General features: G+C 37.6%; 1 protein-coding gene across 8 annotated transcripts in view; it reads right to left on the minus strand.

Moving 5' to 3' along the window:
• The window catches only part of si:dkey-92j12.5 (multiple PDZ domain protein), a 104,934-nt gene that overhangs the window by 49,487 nt on the left and 40,932 nt on the right, over positions 1 to 14,515 (minus strand). For 7 of the 8 annotated variants that reach the window (XM_051702313.1, XM_051702316.1, XM_051702314.1 and 4 more), the window contains exons 18-19: positions 7,029 to 7,109; positions 3,122 to 3,233 (exon numbers count right to left, since the gene is read on the minus strand). In XM_051702313.1, the coding sequence (XP_051558273.1) occupies positions 3,122 to 3,233; positions 7,029 to 7,109 (193 nt within the window). The remainder of the gene's footprint in view (positions 1 to 3,121; positions 3,234 to 7,028; positions 7,110 to 14,515) is intronic. The other variant, XM_051702317.1, reaches the window with a different exon arrangement.

The following is a 14,515-nucleotide window of genomic DNA, read 5'->3' on the forward strand; positions in this document are numbered from 1 at the left end:
CTTGGACTTACACTGACACCTAGTGGCATGGATGCAGCATCATTAAAAATCAATAGTTAAGTAGAAATGCATTCAGTCAGCCATGATTAATTTAATCCATGAGTGAAAGTGTCCAATAACAGGACAGTTACTGAGATTAAGCAAGTAGTATTTGGCTGGTCATGTGATCCCAACATGGCAGCCCCATGAGAAGACCCTCCACATGTAGAATAAAACAGCTTCTCTGAGTGCTCATGATTTTATACATAATGTGTGTTTCAAAATTACTATTCATTTTTATTTTCTTTTTTTTTTTAAGTAAAACTTTTTTAATGAGTTCACCTTTAAATAATATCTTAATTGAAATCTAAAAATACCAAAAGGTGTCTATAAAGGTAGAGTTAGTAATTACTGAACCTTTGGATTAATTTAAGAACAAGAAAAGTCACAAGGACATCAAGAGCAATGTGAATGTATTTAATCAGAAATATCAGAAAACAAAATGCCTTGGAAAAATAAATAAAGGGTCTCTTTTGAATTAATATAAATACATGTTGCAGTTATAGGTGTGCAAGTTTGTATGTGTGTGTGTGAGACCAGCCCAATAGTGGAGGTTTAACCACATAATAATAATAAAAATAAAAAAACCCATTAAATCTTAAAATGGGACAAGAACATTCCTTAACTGTCATTTTACACACCTCATTAACTCCATACCTATCTGACTCACCCATTCACACTCTCTTATGAGAGAATTATTTCAAATCACTGATAAATGTGTCAGCACACCATGAAGAGAAGGTTTTAAAACCCCTCACTCACCTTGATAGCATATTAAGTGGTGGCTTTGACTCAGTGTTATATTAAAATCACAGCGTGAGCCCTCAACAATTCATTTTATGAGTGTTACACTGAGCTTATTTTCTACATAATGAACTTCATACAGTGCATTTGACATTATTGTGGGTGGAAAATGACTGGCTTGCTTTATGCTATTTTTTTTTAGCTGTTTAAATATGTGCTAAATTTCTCTCACTGTGAATAATGTACCATGCAAGCATAATAAGCAGCTGGTTTATAAATAATCAGGAGCCCATGTAAGGAGGAAAAGACATGCAACATATACACACATGAAAGAAAACACACACCAGACACGAGAAGACAACACTATGGTCGTAAAGAATTTGAAATTAATTGTTTTTGTAAAGTGTGCAGTGTTTTATTTTCAATTTGAACATCCATTTATCCATTTCTTATGTTCCTTTGTGAACAGTCAAATTACAGTACAATCATAGTGCGCTAGACACAGCAGTGCAGATCTGACCATGTACAGCACAGCACAGGACATATATGACACAACAGGACACCAGAACAAAAGACACACAATAAGAGACACAACACATCACGATTTATAATCTCTATTTCATCTGTCAGAGATAAATCACTGACTTACAGTAACGTCAATTTTAAAAGAATCATGCCGAGATTGATGAATTAAATAACAACACTCATGCAGACCTTTATCTAAAATTTGATAAATATTAATCTGAAAGTATACCTGATCACAGAGAAAGATCAAGTTTTGATGGTTAGCCATGACATAAATTATCTTCACTGATCTAATAAGTGAAGTGCTTCTGTGCTTTAAGTGTACAGGAAAAGACACATAGCCCGTGAGATGGTGCAGTAATTTAAACACTGCATTGTGTATAGTTTGACTTGATTAAGAATAAAAGATTTTAGTCCATGTCTATTGGCTTTGAATCCATGTATGCTAGTGTACTTTTAAACGTTGACAAAATTAACCATTAGCAGATATACACATTTAAAATTTACAGCCTTGCTCTTCTAGAAAAATGGACCAAATATATTGATTACTCATCTTGCACTACACAGATTTTTGTCCAATCAAATGCTTTCTAGAATAAGAACGTCCCTCCCCTAAACTATGCTTGCCAAGTAATTTCATGGGGTCTTTAAAGGGATAGTCCACATGCCAACGTAGATGTGAATGACCTTCTTTCTTCTGCTGAACACAAATGAAGATTTTTATAAGAATATCTCAGCTCTGTAGGTCCATACAATGCAAGTGAATGGTGGCCAAAACTTTCAAGGTCCAAAAAGCACTTAAAGGCTAATCAGATCAATTCTTAAGTCTTTTTTCACTATAAATTCTCCTCCTTGCCCAGTAGGTGGAGATATGTACAAAGAATGAGAATCTGCAAAAACAAAAGAAGAATATGAAAGTGGAGATTTATAGTAAAAAAAAGGACTTAAATATTTACCTGTTTCTCAACCACACCTATCATATCGTTTCTGAAGATCTGGATTTAACCACTGGAGTCATATGGATTATTTTTATGCTGCCTTTATATGCTTTTTGGAGCTTCAAATTTATGGCCACCATTCACTTGCATTGTATGGACCTACAGAGTTCATTGTTTGTGTTTCGCAGAAGAAAGTCATACACATCTGGGATGGCAAGAGGGTTAGTAAACCCTGAGAGAATTTTAATTTTTGGGTGAACTATCCCTTTAAGAAATTACTATTCTATTAAAAACATACAGTTTTTAAAGTTGCACATACATACAAACTAAAGAACATATCTAAAGCATTCTTATATTATACAGTATTCTAATACAAAAGAACGGTTAAGAAAAATAGGTAACATTTGAAAATTATGAAATTATAAAGTATGAAAATGGGTAGAATATTATGCTGTACAGTTTTTTGGTTTTAATTCTATCTTTGTCTAAGTATTGCCCTTAGGAGAGTTTATATTTAGTGACATCAATGAAAAACTTTTTCCTTATTGACCTCATACACTTTCAAAGATCACACACTCAGCAATATGGGCAAAGGATTGCTTCACCATGAAATCTTAAATTTGAAATCTTGAGCATTATATTTTGAAAGTAGTTTCTGTACACTTTCACATGTGTAGTTTCTTTTTGGGAAGGCTTGTGAGGTGCATTAAAGATCCATTGTTGAGCTGACCACACACAAACATACAGCCTTTATCACACACTCTTATAAAGATGTTTTTACAGGTCTCTCAAAGAATTCACCTCTCTGTGCATGAACATGCTGAAAATGTATAAACAGAATGACAGAACAAGTGTAATAAACAGGGCTAACATACCCAGATTGGAGTTTCCCCTGACTACAGTTATGGTTCTCTCATAGCCACTGGAGTGGGCAGAAATGGGTTTAGAATCATTCTCCATCTTGCTATTCTGAGAGTGGGAGTTTTTCTGGAACACAAAACAAGAATCATGCATCAGCCTCTTTTTTAAAAGTCCTTGTCAAATACATCCCTTCTTGTTAAGATAAGAAATGCAGTTTTCTAATGTTCACAAATTTTCCCCAAATCCTAACCCCATGGAACAAGCCCAGGAAATACAGTGACCCCAAAGTGTTCGGACAATTAAGCCAAACTTAAAAATGTATTAATGTTATAGCTAAATAAAGTGATATATAAACAAAATCGGAAGTATGCAACCATCTGCCATATAACCTCAGAAGACAGTGTCTCATATTACTCTTTACGAACAACTTCAGTCCTTCACTGTCATAGGTCAGGAAGAGCTAACAAAACGTATCAAAACATCAAAAGCAACAACATGGATGTTAGTCCCAATACCGACTAAGCTCTTAAAAGAGGTGTTTGCTATAATCTCAGAACCTCTTCTTAATATTATTAACTCCTCATTATCCTTTGGGCATGTCCCAAGAAATTTTAAGCTGGCAGCTATCAAGCCGGTTGTCAAGAAGCCACAGCTTGATCCTGGAGAGCTGGCTAATTATAGACAGATCTCAAATATCCCATTTATGTTGAATATACTAGAAAAGGTAGCGTCCTCCCAACTATGTTCGTTTTTACAGAGAAATAGTATATACAGTCTGAAGAATTTCAGTCAGGATTTAGCCCCCATCATATTACAGAGACCGCACTTGTCAGAGTTACAAATGACTTGCTCTTATCATATGATCGTGGCTGCATTTCTCTTTAAGTGCTTTTAGATCTCAGTGCTGCCTTTGATCACAAGATTCTCCTGAATAAGATTGAGAATTATGTTGATATTTGTGTACAGGCATTAGCTTGGTTTAGGCCCTATTTATCCAACCACCAACACTTTGTCTGTGTAAACTAGGAATTATCAAATCAAACTAAAGTTAAGTATGGAGTGCCACAGGGATTAGTTTTAGGGCCTCTGCTTTTTTCCTTATATATGCTTCCCCTGGAAACACTATCAGTAACCGTGGAATTAGTTTTCACTGTTATGCAGGTACTAATTATTGGACCAAAAACCTCTAAAAATAAGCAGCTTAAATATAATTTGACTCTCAATGGATGTACTGTTATGACATCTACAGCGACGACGTAACAGTACATTAGGCTTTATATTTGATAGCAATCTGTCCTTTGAAAATCACATTTTAAATGTCTGTAGAACAGCATTTTATGACACATGCTCTCTGTTTCTGATGCTGAAAAACAAATTTATGCAATGAATTTAAGACTAGATTATTGCAATGCAATACTGGGAGGATGTCCTGCAGGTTCAATAAATAAACTTCAGTTGGTTCAAAATGCAGCAGCTAGAATGCTGACTAGAACCAAGAAATATGATCATATCAGCCTGATTTTATCGTCGCTACATTGGCTACCTGTTAAATTTTGTATTCATTCTAAAATTCTGTTAATTACTCACAAAGCTTTGAATGGATTAGCTCCACAGTACTTAAGCAACCTTGTATCATGCTATACTCCATCACATTCACTATGATTGCAAAATTCTGGCCTACCTAGAAAAAAAAAATCCACAAAAGGTGGTAGATCCTTTTCCTATCTGGCACCTAAACTATGGAAAATCTTCTAAGCATTGTTCGGGACTCAGACACACTCTCTCAGTTTAAGTCTAGACTAATTTATTCAGCAAGGCATACGCCTAATTTATCCATCAACAAGTTATGCTGCATTAGTTAGATCTGCCGGAACCGGAAACACTTCTGATATTCTATAATTCTGCATTACAGTGAATGGAATCTACACTAATATTATTCTATTTGTTTCCTGTCTCAACCTCAGGATACATATCCAGAGGTTACCAGAGCTTGCCAGATACAGCTCTGATCCTGCCTGATGTCCGACTCCGACTCCCACTGCTACATGTTGCTGTGTGAGGACGACTAACTGCAGCCTGTGCCAACAAGATATCACTTCAGTGTACTGCGATGGGCTTTACAGAGGATGAACTGATGCCATGGGATACTTCACTGGCCACTGTCTGAAACTTGGACTTCACCGACATGAACTGCCACAAGCTGCCAGTCGAACTGCGATGCATCTCACTGACCTCTGCCTGAACCACCTTGGTCAAAGTATGGACTACACTCTTAAAATGGATTACATAGATAATAAATTACCAACTAAAGACTTCATCAGCCACATAACTAAGGACTGTGCATCTGTGTGCACTACCGCAGTTAATTCAGGATGGACTTCAAAGACTTTTGTCATTAATCGTACAGTTCATACAAAATCTTTTTGTTAAAACACTGGCCCTAACATTACTTAGTTGTGGCAAGGAGGAGGGCGGGGCTGGGCCATGATGATGCACGCCCAGCCCGTAATCAGGCTAATCAAACCCACGAGAGGGATAAATGCCGCTGGAGGCAGCAGTTCGAGAGAGAGAGAGCTACAGGCAGTTGCCCTGTACGTGTTTATGTTTGTGTCTTTTTGTTTAATTAAACATTACTTTGATGCTTCGTCCGGTTCTCGCCTCCTCCTTTCCATTTTACCCTGTTACATTAGTTTACTCATTTTAAACCATGACTTGTACTATACATAAATAACTAATATTGGCATTATATTTATGCTGTTTAGCCAGAGGGAAACTGGCCCCCACAGTGAGCCTGGTTTCCCCCAAGGTTATTTTTCTCCATTAATCAACATCTTATGGAGTTTTGTGTTCCTTACCACAGTAACTTTTAGCTTGCTCGCTGGGGCTCTAAATACAAATATAATTTATTTTAAGGCACAATTTACAATCAAGTTTTTATCAATCTGCACAGTGAAGACATTACAGTTTCATTTTCTGTTAAAGCATAATTTTCTGTAAAGCTGCTTTGAAATGTGTGTTGTGAAATGCCCTATACAAATAAAATGACTTGACTTGATATCTGCAAACAAATGATGCTAGATCTTTTCTCACAACTAACTTCACTTTTCATTTTCCCAATAATTTATTAACAGCTAGTCCCAAAGTCAGTGACCCTAAAGTTCAACACAGGTGCCTTAACAGTGTAACAACAGATGCAGTTAATCACATTTACTATGGAAATGTTCCACTAAGTTTGACAGTGTGTGTCCAAATACTTTTTATCTGAATTTTGAACAGTATATTTTTTTATTTGATCAATTAAAACTTGGTTTGATATTTTGTTATCTAATGCAATGGCACTCATTCAAGCCATACATTTTTAAGTGTGGCTTAACTGTCAAAATACTTTTTCTGGCCATTGTACCTATAATGTGCAAAGTCAGTATGTTTAAAAAGTGTTCTTAATAAGCCAATCAGATGCAATTTCATTTTTTATATACACGTGTGGTCTTGAGTAAACCAAAACCCTCATGTGAATAAGAGATGATGTCACACAAATCCTGTCAACAAATATCTCCCCAGTTAAACCTTGGGAGCTAGAATGACCACACTAAATTAGGTCAGTGGAAAAAAAGCACTTTCTCTTTGGCCTGCTGACTGCTTGAGTGCAACCGGATGACAACAACCACTGTTTACAAAATCAACTGCTTTAGGATACCACAAAATGTGCATATAATTTAAGAAATCTAAACTTTACACTGTACTGTAAACAATCAACCAGTATACAGAATTTATCCTCTTCATATTGAGAAACAATTGTCAAAGGTCATGAAGGCCAGTGGTTGCCAGATCAAAACCCTTTTGCAGAAAAGAACGCATTAGTAATGCCTCTACAGTTGCATCTTGTGGTGTCTGGAATAAGAAGATAATTATATAGCCTACCTGCAGAGTGCCAAGCTGGTTGTTATGTGCTGAGAGACAGTTGCCTGTTACATCAGCTTCTGTGCCCTGGGTGTCATTTTCCTGTCAATGATAAAGCTGTAATATATCTCCCTCTCAAAACTCTTGTCCTACTCCACTCTCTGTCTGGACACAATCACATACACACTGAACACACTATTAACTTAAAAGAGAAGACTTGTAATCAGGACTAGCTAAACCCGATTTGGAAACTCATAAACGCACACGCACCTCTTGTTTTAGAAGGCTGGTATTAGAATTCAAGACACATTAATTATTGAAAGTTGCCAGTAACCGGAGACTCATAGGCCACAGTTACTGAGACCCGGTTAACAACAGAGTCTAAAAAAAATAAAAAAGACCACCACCAGGCAAGACAGTGTGTGTGATGCAAAATAAGATAAAAAACAAACAAAAAAAACAAAAAACAAAAAAACAACAGAAGACTAAACTAGATCTAGACTGATTTAACTAAATATATATAAAATAAAACCCAGAGCTCAGACTTAAAAGACTAAACTAACTTGGAATGTACAAGATGACACAGTCAGCACACTGCGATTTCATTAAACAGGGCTCCCATACCTTTTGACCAATGAATTTCCATGACTTTTCCATGACCTTTCCAGTTCAAGATTAATAGATAAGGATTTTTATTTTTTTATAATTTCACACACAAATAAAAAAAAAATAAACACACACACACACACACACACACATACACACACACACACACACAAACCTTTCCCCCTCCAAAATAGCAAATTCAAGCCAATATATACTGTATGTATATTCAGTAACACTCTACAATAAAGTATTTGTTATCATTAGTTCACTAGTTAACATGAACTAACAATTAACAAATCTTTTCAACATTTACAGTACTAATACATTTTTAACATTAAAAGTTATTATATGTTAACATCAGTTAGTGCATTATGAACCAACATAAACTAACAATGAACAATTTTATTTTCATAAATTATCATTAAAATATATATAAGAAATGCTGTAAAAAAATGTTGTTCATTGTTGTTCATGATACCTACTGTATTAACTAATGTTATAGTAGTGTGTTACTGTATATTCATTATACAAATTTACATGACTTTAGCATAAGTTTTAAAATTCCCTGATATTTCAAGGATTTCATGAAAACCCTGTTTACAAATAAATAAATAAATACAGTTAATATACTCAAGGAGTCAAATTAGTCATTAGTAGTAATTGATAACTGGGAATCATGCATTTGCAAATTACAGTGCAGTAAAAAAGTATTTGCCCCATCCTGATTTCTTCTGTTTTTGTGTATATCTCATACTAAGTTGTTTCAAAAATACACAAAATACAGTTTTTAAATGATAATGTTATTTATTGAATCAAAAAAGTTACCCAATACCAACTGGGCCTGTGTGAAAAAGTATCTGCCCCCCAGTTACTAAATCCCCAAATCTATGAAACTGCATTCATAATGGGGTTCAGCTGGACTAGACATACCCATGCCTGAATACTGTCAGCCTGTTCAATCAAATCAACACCTAAATATAACTTTTTCAGCAGTATTAAGTTGGTTAAAAGTTCTCACCCAGTAGCACACTGTGCCAAGGTCGAAAGAAATTCTAGAAATTATGAGGAAAAAAGTGAATGAAATACATCAGTCTGGGAAGGGTTACAAAGCTATTTCAAAGGCTCTGGGACTCCAAAGAACCATAGTGAGAGCCATTATCTCCAAATGGAGAAAACTTGACACAGTAGTGAACCTTACCAGAAGTGGCCGACCTTCCAAAGTTCCTCCAAGAGCACAGCAACAACTCATCCAGGAAGTCACAAAAAAGCCAAGGACAACATCCAAGGAACTCCAGGCCTCTCTCGCATAAATAAAGGTCACTGTTCATGACTCCACTATCAGAAAGACACTGGCTAAAAATGGCATCCATGGAAGAGTGGCAAGGTGAGAACCACTGCTAACCCAGAAGAACAATAAGGCTCATCTGAATTTTGCCAAAACACACCTTGAATTCTGCTCTCTACCAGAAAATCCTAAAGGAGAATATCTGGTCATCAGTCTGTGAGTTGAAGCTCAAGCGCAACTGGATTATGCAGCAAGACAATGATCCGAAGCGTAGGAGTAAGTCCACCTCTAAATGGCTCAAAAGAAACAAAATTAAAAGTTTTGGAGTGGCCTAGTCAAAGTCCTGACTTGAACCTGATTGAGATGCTGTGGCAGGACCTTAAACAGGCAGTTTATGCTTGAAAACCCTCCAATGTGGCTGAACTAAAGCAGTTCTAGAAATACAGTGCATCTGGAAAGTATTCACAGCACTTCAATTTTTCCACATTTTGTTATGTTACAGCCTTATTCCAAAATTGATTAAATTCATTATTTTCCTCAATTCTACAAACAATACCCCATAATGACAACGTGAAAGAAGTTTGTTTGAAATCTTTGCAAATTTATTATAAATAAAAAATGAAAAAAAAAACATAAATCACATGTACATATGTATTCACAGCCTTTGCTCAATACTTTGTTGAAGCACCTTTGGCACCAATTACAGCCTCAACTCTTTTTGAGTATGATGCTACAAGCTTGGCACACCTATTTTTGGGCAGTTTCTCCCATTCTTCTTTGCAGGACCTCTCAAGCTCCATCAGGTTGGATGGGGAGCGTCGGTGCACAGCTATTTTCAGATCTCTCCAGAGATGTTCAATCGGGTTCAAGTCTGGGCTCTGGCTGGGCCACTCAAGGACATTTATAGAGTTGTCCCGTAGCCACTCCTTTGTTATCTTGGCTGTGCGCCTAGGGTCATTGACCTGTTGGAAGATGAACCTTCGCCCCAGTCTGAGGTCCATAGCGCTCTGGAGCAGGTTTTCATCAAGGATGTCTCTGTACATTGCTGCATTCATCTTTCCCTCGATCCTGACTAGTCTCCAGTTCCTGACGCTGAAAAACATCCCCACAGCATGATGCTGCCACCACCAAGCTTCACTGTAGGGATGGTATTGGCCAGGTGATAAGCGGTGCCTGGTTTCCTCCAGACATGATGCTTGCCATTCAGGCCAAAGAGTTCAATCTTTGTTTCTCATGGTCTGAGAGTCCTTCAGGTGCCTTCTGGCAAACTCCAGGTGGGCTGTCATGTGTCTTTTACTGAGGAGTGGCTTCCGTCTGGCCACTCTACCATATAGGCCTGATTGATGGAGTGCTGCAGAGATGGTTGTTCTTCTGGAAGGTTCTCCTCTCTCCACAGAGAAATTCTGGAGCTCTGTCAGAGTGACCATCGGGTTCTTGGTCACCTCCCTGACTAAGGCCCTTCTCCCCCGATCGCTCAGTTTGGCCAGGCGGCCAGCTCTAGGAAGAGTCCTGGTGGTTTCAAACTTCTTCCATTTACAGATGATGGAGGCCACTGTGCTCATTGGGACCTTCAATGCTGCAGACATTTTTCTGTACCCTTCCCCAGATCTGTGCCTCGATACAATCCTGTCTCGGAGGTCTACAGACAATTCCTTGGACTTCATGGCTTGGCTTGTGCTCTGACATGCACTGTTAACTGTTGGACCTTATACAGACAGGTGTGTGCCTTTCCAAATCATGTCCAATCAACTGAATTTACCACAGGTGGACTCCAATCAAGTTGTAGAAACATCTCAAGGATGATCAGTGGAAACAGGATGCACCTGAGCTCAATTTTGAGTGTCATGGCAAAGGCTGTGAATACTTATGTACATGTGATTTTGTTTTCATTTTTTATTTTTATTAAATTTGCAAATTTGCAATTTCAAACAAACTTCTTTCATGTTGTCATTATGGGGTATTGTTTGTAGAATTTTGAGGAAAATAATGAATTTTATCCATTTTGGAATAAGGCTGTAACATAACAAAATGTGGAAAAAGTGAAGCGCTGTGAATACTTTCCGGATGCACTGTACGAGTGGGTAAAACATTCCACCACAGCATTGTGAAAGACTGATTTCCAGTTATCAGATGCATTTGGTTGCAGTTATTGCTGCTAAATGTGGCACAACCAACTATTAAGTTTAAGGGGGGCAGCTAGTTTTTCACATGGGAGATATAGGTGTTGGATAACGTTTTTGCTTCAATAAATAACATTATCAATTTAAAAACTGTATTTTGTGTTTACTCAGATTTCCTTTGTTTTATGTTAGATTTTCTTTGAATTTTTGAAACAATTTAGTATGAGATATACACAAAAACAGAACTGTATACATGTCAGACTTGTGCTGATGAGAAATGCACCAGTTAATCAAATATATATATGAGTTTTATATGCTGAGTGTTGATATCTCTGTGTGTCTGGTTGACAACTCAAGTTCACCAGAAACAACAAACACTCAGTACTAAAAACACATTGCAGAACTCTCTTTAAATGCTTACAATTATATTATTTATGTACTTTATAATGAACCACACAGTGGCCACATATAGTGGTGTTTGAAAGTTATGATCAGACAAACAGTTTGATCTTAGGTTTTGCTTTTTGTCTTTCTAGTAACACCAATTGTCTTTTATTAAAACACAATTACACTGGCCGGAAGAACAATAAAAAAGGTGCCAAGGTGCCAGCTCAAGGATACACCAATCACCATAATGGTGACTTAAAACAAAACAAAACTATTTATAACAGAACAACAACACTAAATAGTGCTAAGAACTCTAAATGAAAACTTTTGTACATGTTCCTATAAAGCCCCAATGCATTGCCCAAGCATACATACTTTACATAATTCAAGTGCAAGGGCTTATCTGTATTTCACCATTGTAGAGTCATATAATGTATTGCAATATTATTTTTTTTATTATTATCATTATTATTATTTTTATTTTACAATATGCAGTATTTTTTGGTAAAAAAACAAAACAAAAACAAATTGCACTTAGAAAAGTGTATGCTGCAGGGTGGCAGGATTTGAACTAGGATTGTTGTTATGTGTCCACAGCATGAACACTAACAACAGTCGCATTCACACATACAGCCTTTTCCAGTTTACAGATCATGTGTGAACACGACCCATTTGAAAATACCAGTAAATTTTGCACTAAATGAGAAGTTGCAACATTACCTGAAAAGTTCAGTTTTGATGCTATGTGTGAACAGAGTCGTAAGATTAGCGGATTGGGCACGTACAATGTCAGGACGCTCTGATGTAAGACAAAGATGACTTAGTTACTCTGGAGTCCAAAAATTTTTTTTTAAATTGGACAGATAGAGAAATAATTCAAATTAGTCAGAGTATATAAAAAATATTTGATATTTTAATGCCACCTATAGAGGGAATCTCATAGTGTATGATGCTCCACGACTCAAATCTGAAGTCATATGGTGAGCAGCCAATGAAAATCAGCCATGATACTGGACCACAAGAAAATGGATATGGTGAACAAGTGGTCAAAGTGAAGAAAACATTTAATGCCACTCACCTCCAACTCATGTTGCAGTCCAGTGTTTTAGATTCTGTTCATAATTTAGAAGTGGAGTATCCAGCTTTAAAGTGCTTCTCTTCATCCGACAAATGAAGAAATTTGTCGACTGATAAAATAACTAACTACATCTCAGAGTTTAATAGCATTGAGGTGCTGATGTGTGAATAGTAGCAACACGGAAAAATATTACACTTTGGGTTTTAAAATATATGGTTCACAATGTCATGTGCTTTCACCAAGATGGAACTAGGATTTTTAATATTGTTTTTCCTGAAATGCTTTGCAAATAACAGCTATTTACCATAAAACTAAAACTGTAAAAATAAAAACTGCTCTCCATCTCTGAATGCAACATTTTTGACAGCAAACTGTGTCATTTTTCGTGCACCGCGTGAACCATGGAAGAGAAGGTAGGACTAAAAAATGCAGGATAATGGGTATTTATTAAACAAACTAAAGTGACAACAAAAAAACAAAAAAAAAACAGAAAAACAAATCCTTCTCAAGGGGAGAAACACAGTCCAGGGCGACTAAATATAGACGGTCTGGGCTGGAGCAAAACCTGATTCAAAACTGGAGACACTTCTGACAGGACAGAGAGGACAAGGAAACAAGACGGACTGGCACAGGACAGTGCACACGAGGAGACTAAAATAGGGAGAGAAATCAAACAGGTTAACAAGGAGGGCAGGTGAAACTAATGAACTAATAATGGGCAGACAAGGAGACGGTGTATGACACAAGACTGAGAGACACGTGGCAAAATGGAAACAAAACAAAGCCACGCGCTCTCACAGACACAAACACACAAATGACACGAGTGCATATTGCAAGAAACTTCAAGGCAACATGCGCTCATGCCAAACGACAGACGAGACAAGAGAATGCACGGCAACACCAACAAAGTGATGCCATGCACTATCACACTATACGAAAGCTGAGCGAGCATCACAAAGCAACCACCACGCGATGCACGCAACAGGTGACAAACAAGATAAGACACCTGTGTGAGAGCTCGGCCATAAATAAACCCAATATCTCAGACCGAACCTCAGCACAACGTGAAGGCAGATCGCGACCTGGACACGAGAGACAGACACAAACCATTGAGGCGAGTGCATGCTGTCAAGGTGACAGAAAGAGCAATGCACTCATGCCGATAACAGACAAGATATGAGAATGCATTACAATGCCAATGAGGCAAGCCATGCATTCTCACACAAGACACAGACTAGGCAAGACACTAAACATGAATGTCAGAGCTCAGCCACAAAGACGATAAAAACAGAAAGTGGCTGAACCCTGACAAACTGTTGTATTTAAGAATTAAAGTAGATTACTGTTAGAATTTTGACGTAAATTGACAAAAAAAATTCACAGTATGGCAGTATGTTAGAAATAGTGAGCTTGTAAACTAAACATGAATGAGAGACCAAAGTAGAATACAGAGACAATATGTGGGGCCTGATGGAAGCCATGGTAATTGTCTATTATTTTGTAGTGTTACCAGACATTCTATGATAGCCTGGATGACTGAGAATGTCTTGGATACTGATGTAACCTCTGTTCCCTGATGGAGGGAACGAGATGTTGTGTCGATGTAGTGACACTAGGGGTTCGATCTTGAGAGCCCCAATCACCTTTGCTTAAAATAGAAAAGGCCAATGAAAATTGGTGAGTGGAATTTGCATGCCACTCTCTGCCATGGACATACGGGTATAAAAGGAGATGGTGTGCATCATAGTAGAGTGATAGAGAGTCCCGGCCATGTCAGCGGCCGATTCAGCGCCGTGGCAGGAGGGACACAATGTCTCGTTCCCTCCATCAGGGAACAGAGGTTATGTCAGTAACCAAGACGTTCCCTGTCTGTCACTCACTCGACGTTGTGTCGATGTAGTGACACTAGGGGTTCCTATAGGAAACGCCTCAGGAGCTGAACCATGTCACGAGGCACGGAAGAGTGGACACAGGCAAGCTGCTGCATGCCTCGCAGCGAGCGCTCAACCATGTCGTGACCTTCCAGCGAGTT

This window comes from Myxocyprinus asiaticus, chromosome 7, assembly GCF_019703515.2.
Source record: "Myxocyprinus asiaticus isolate MX2 ecotype Aquarium Trade chromosome 7, UBuf_Myxa_2, whole genome shotgun sequence".
Taxonomy (NCBI): domain Eukaryota; kingdom Metazoa; phylum Chordata; class Actinopteri; order Cypriniformes; family Catostomidae; genus Myxocyprinus; species Myxocyprinus asiaticus.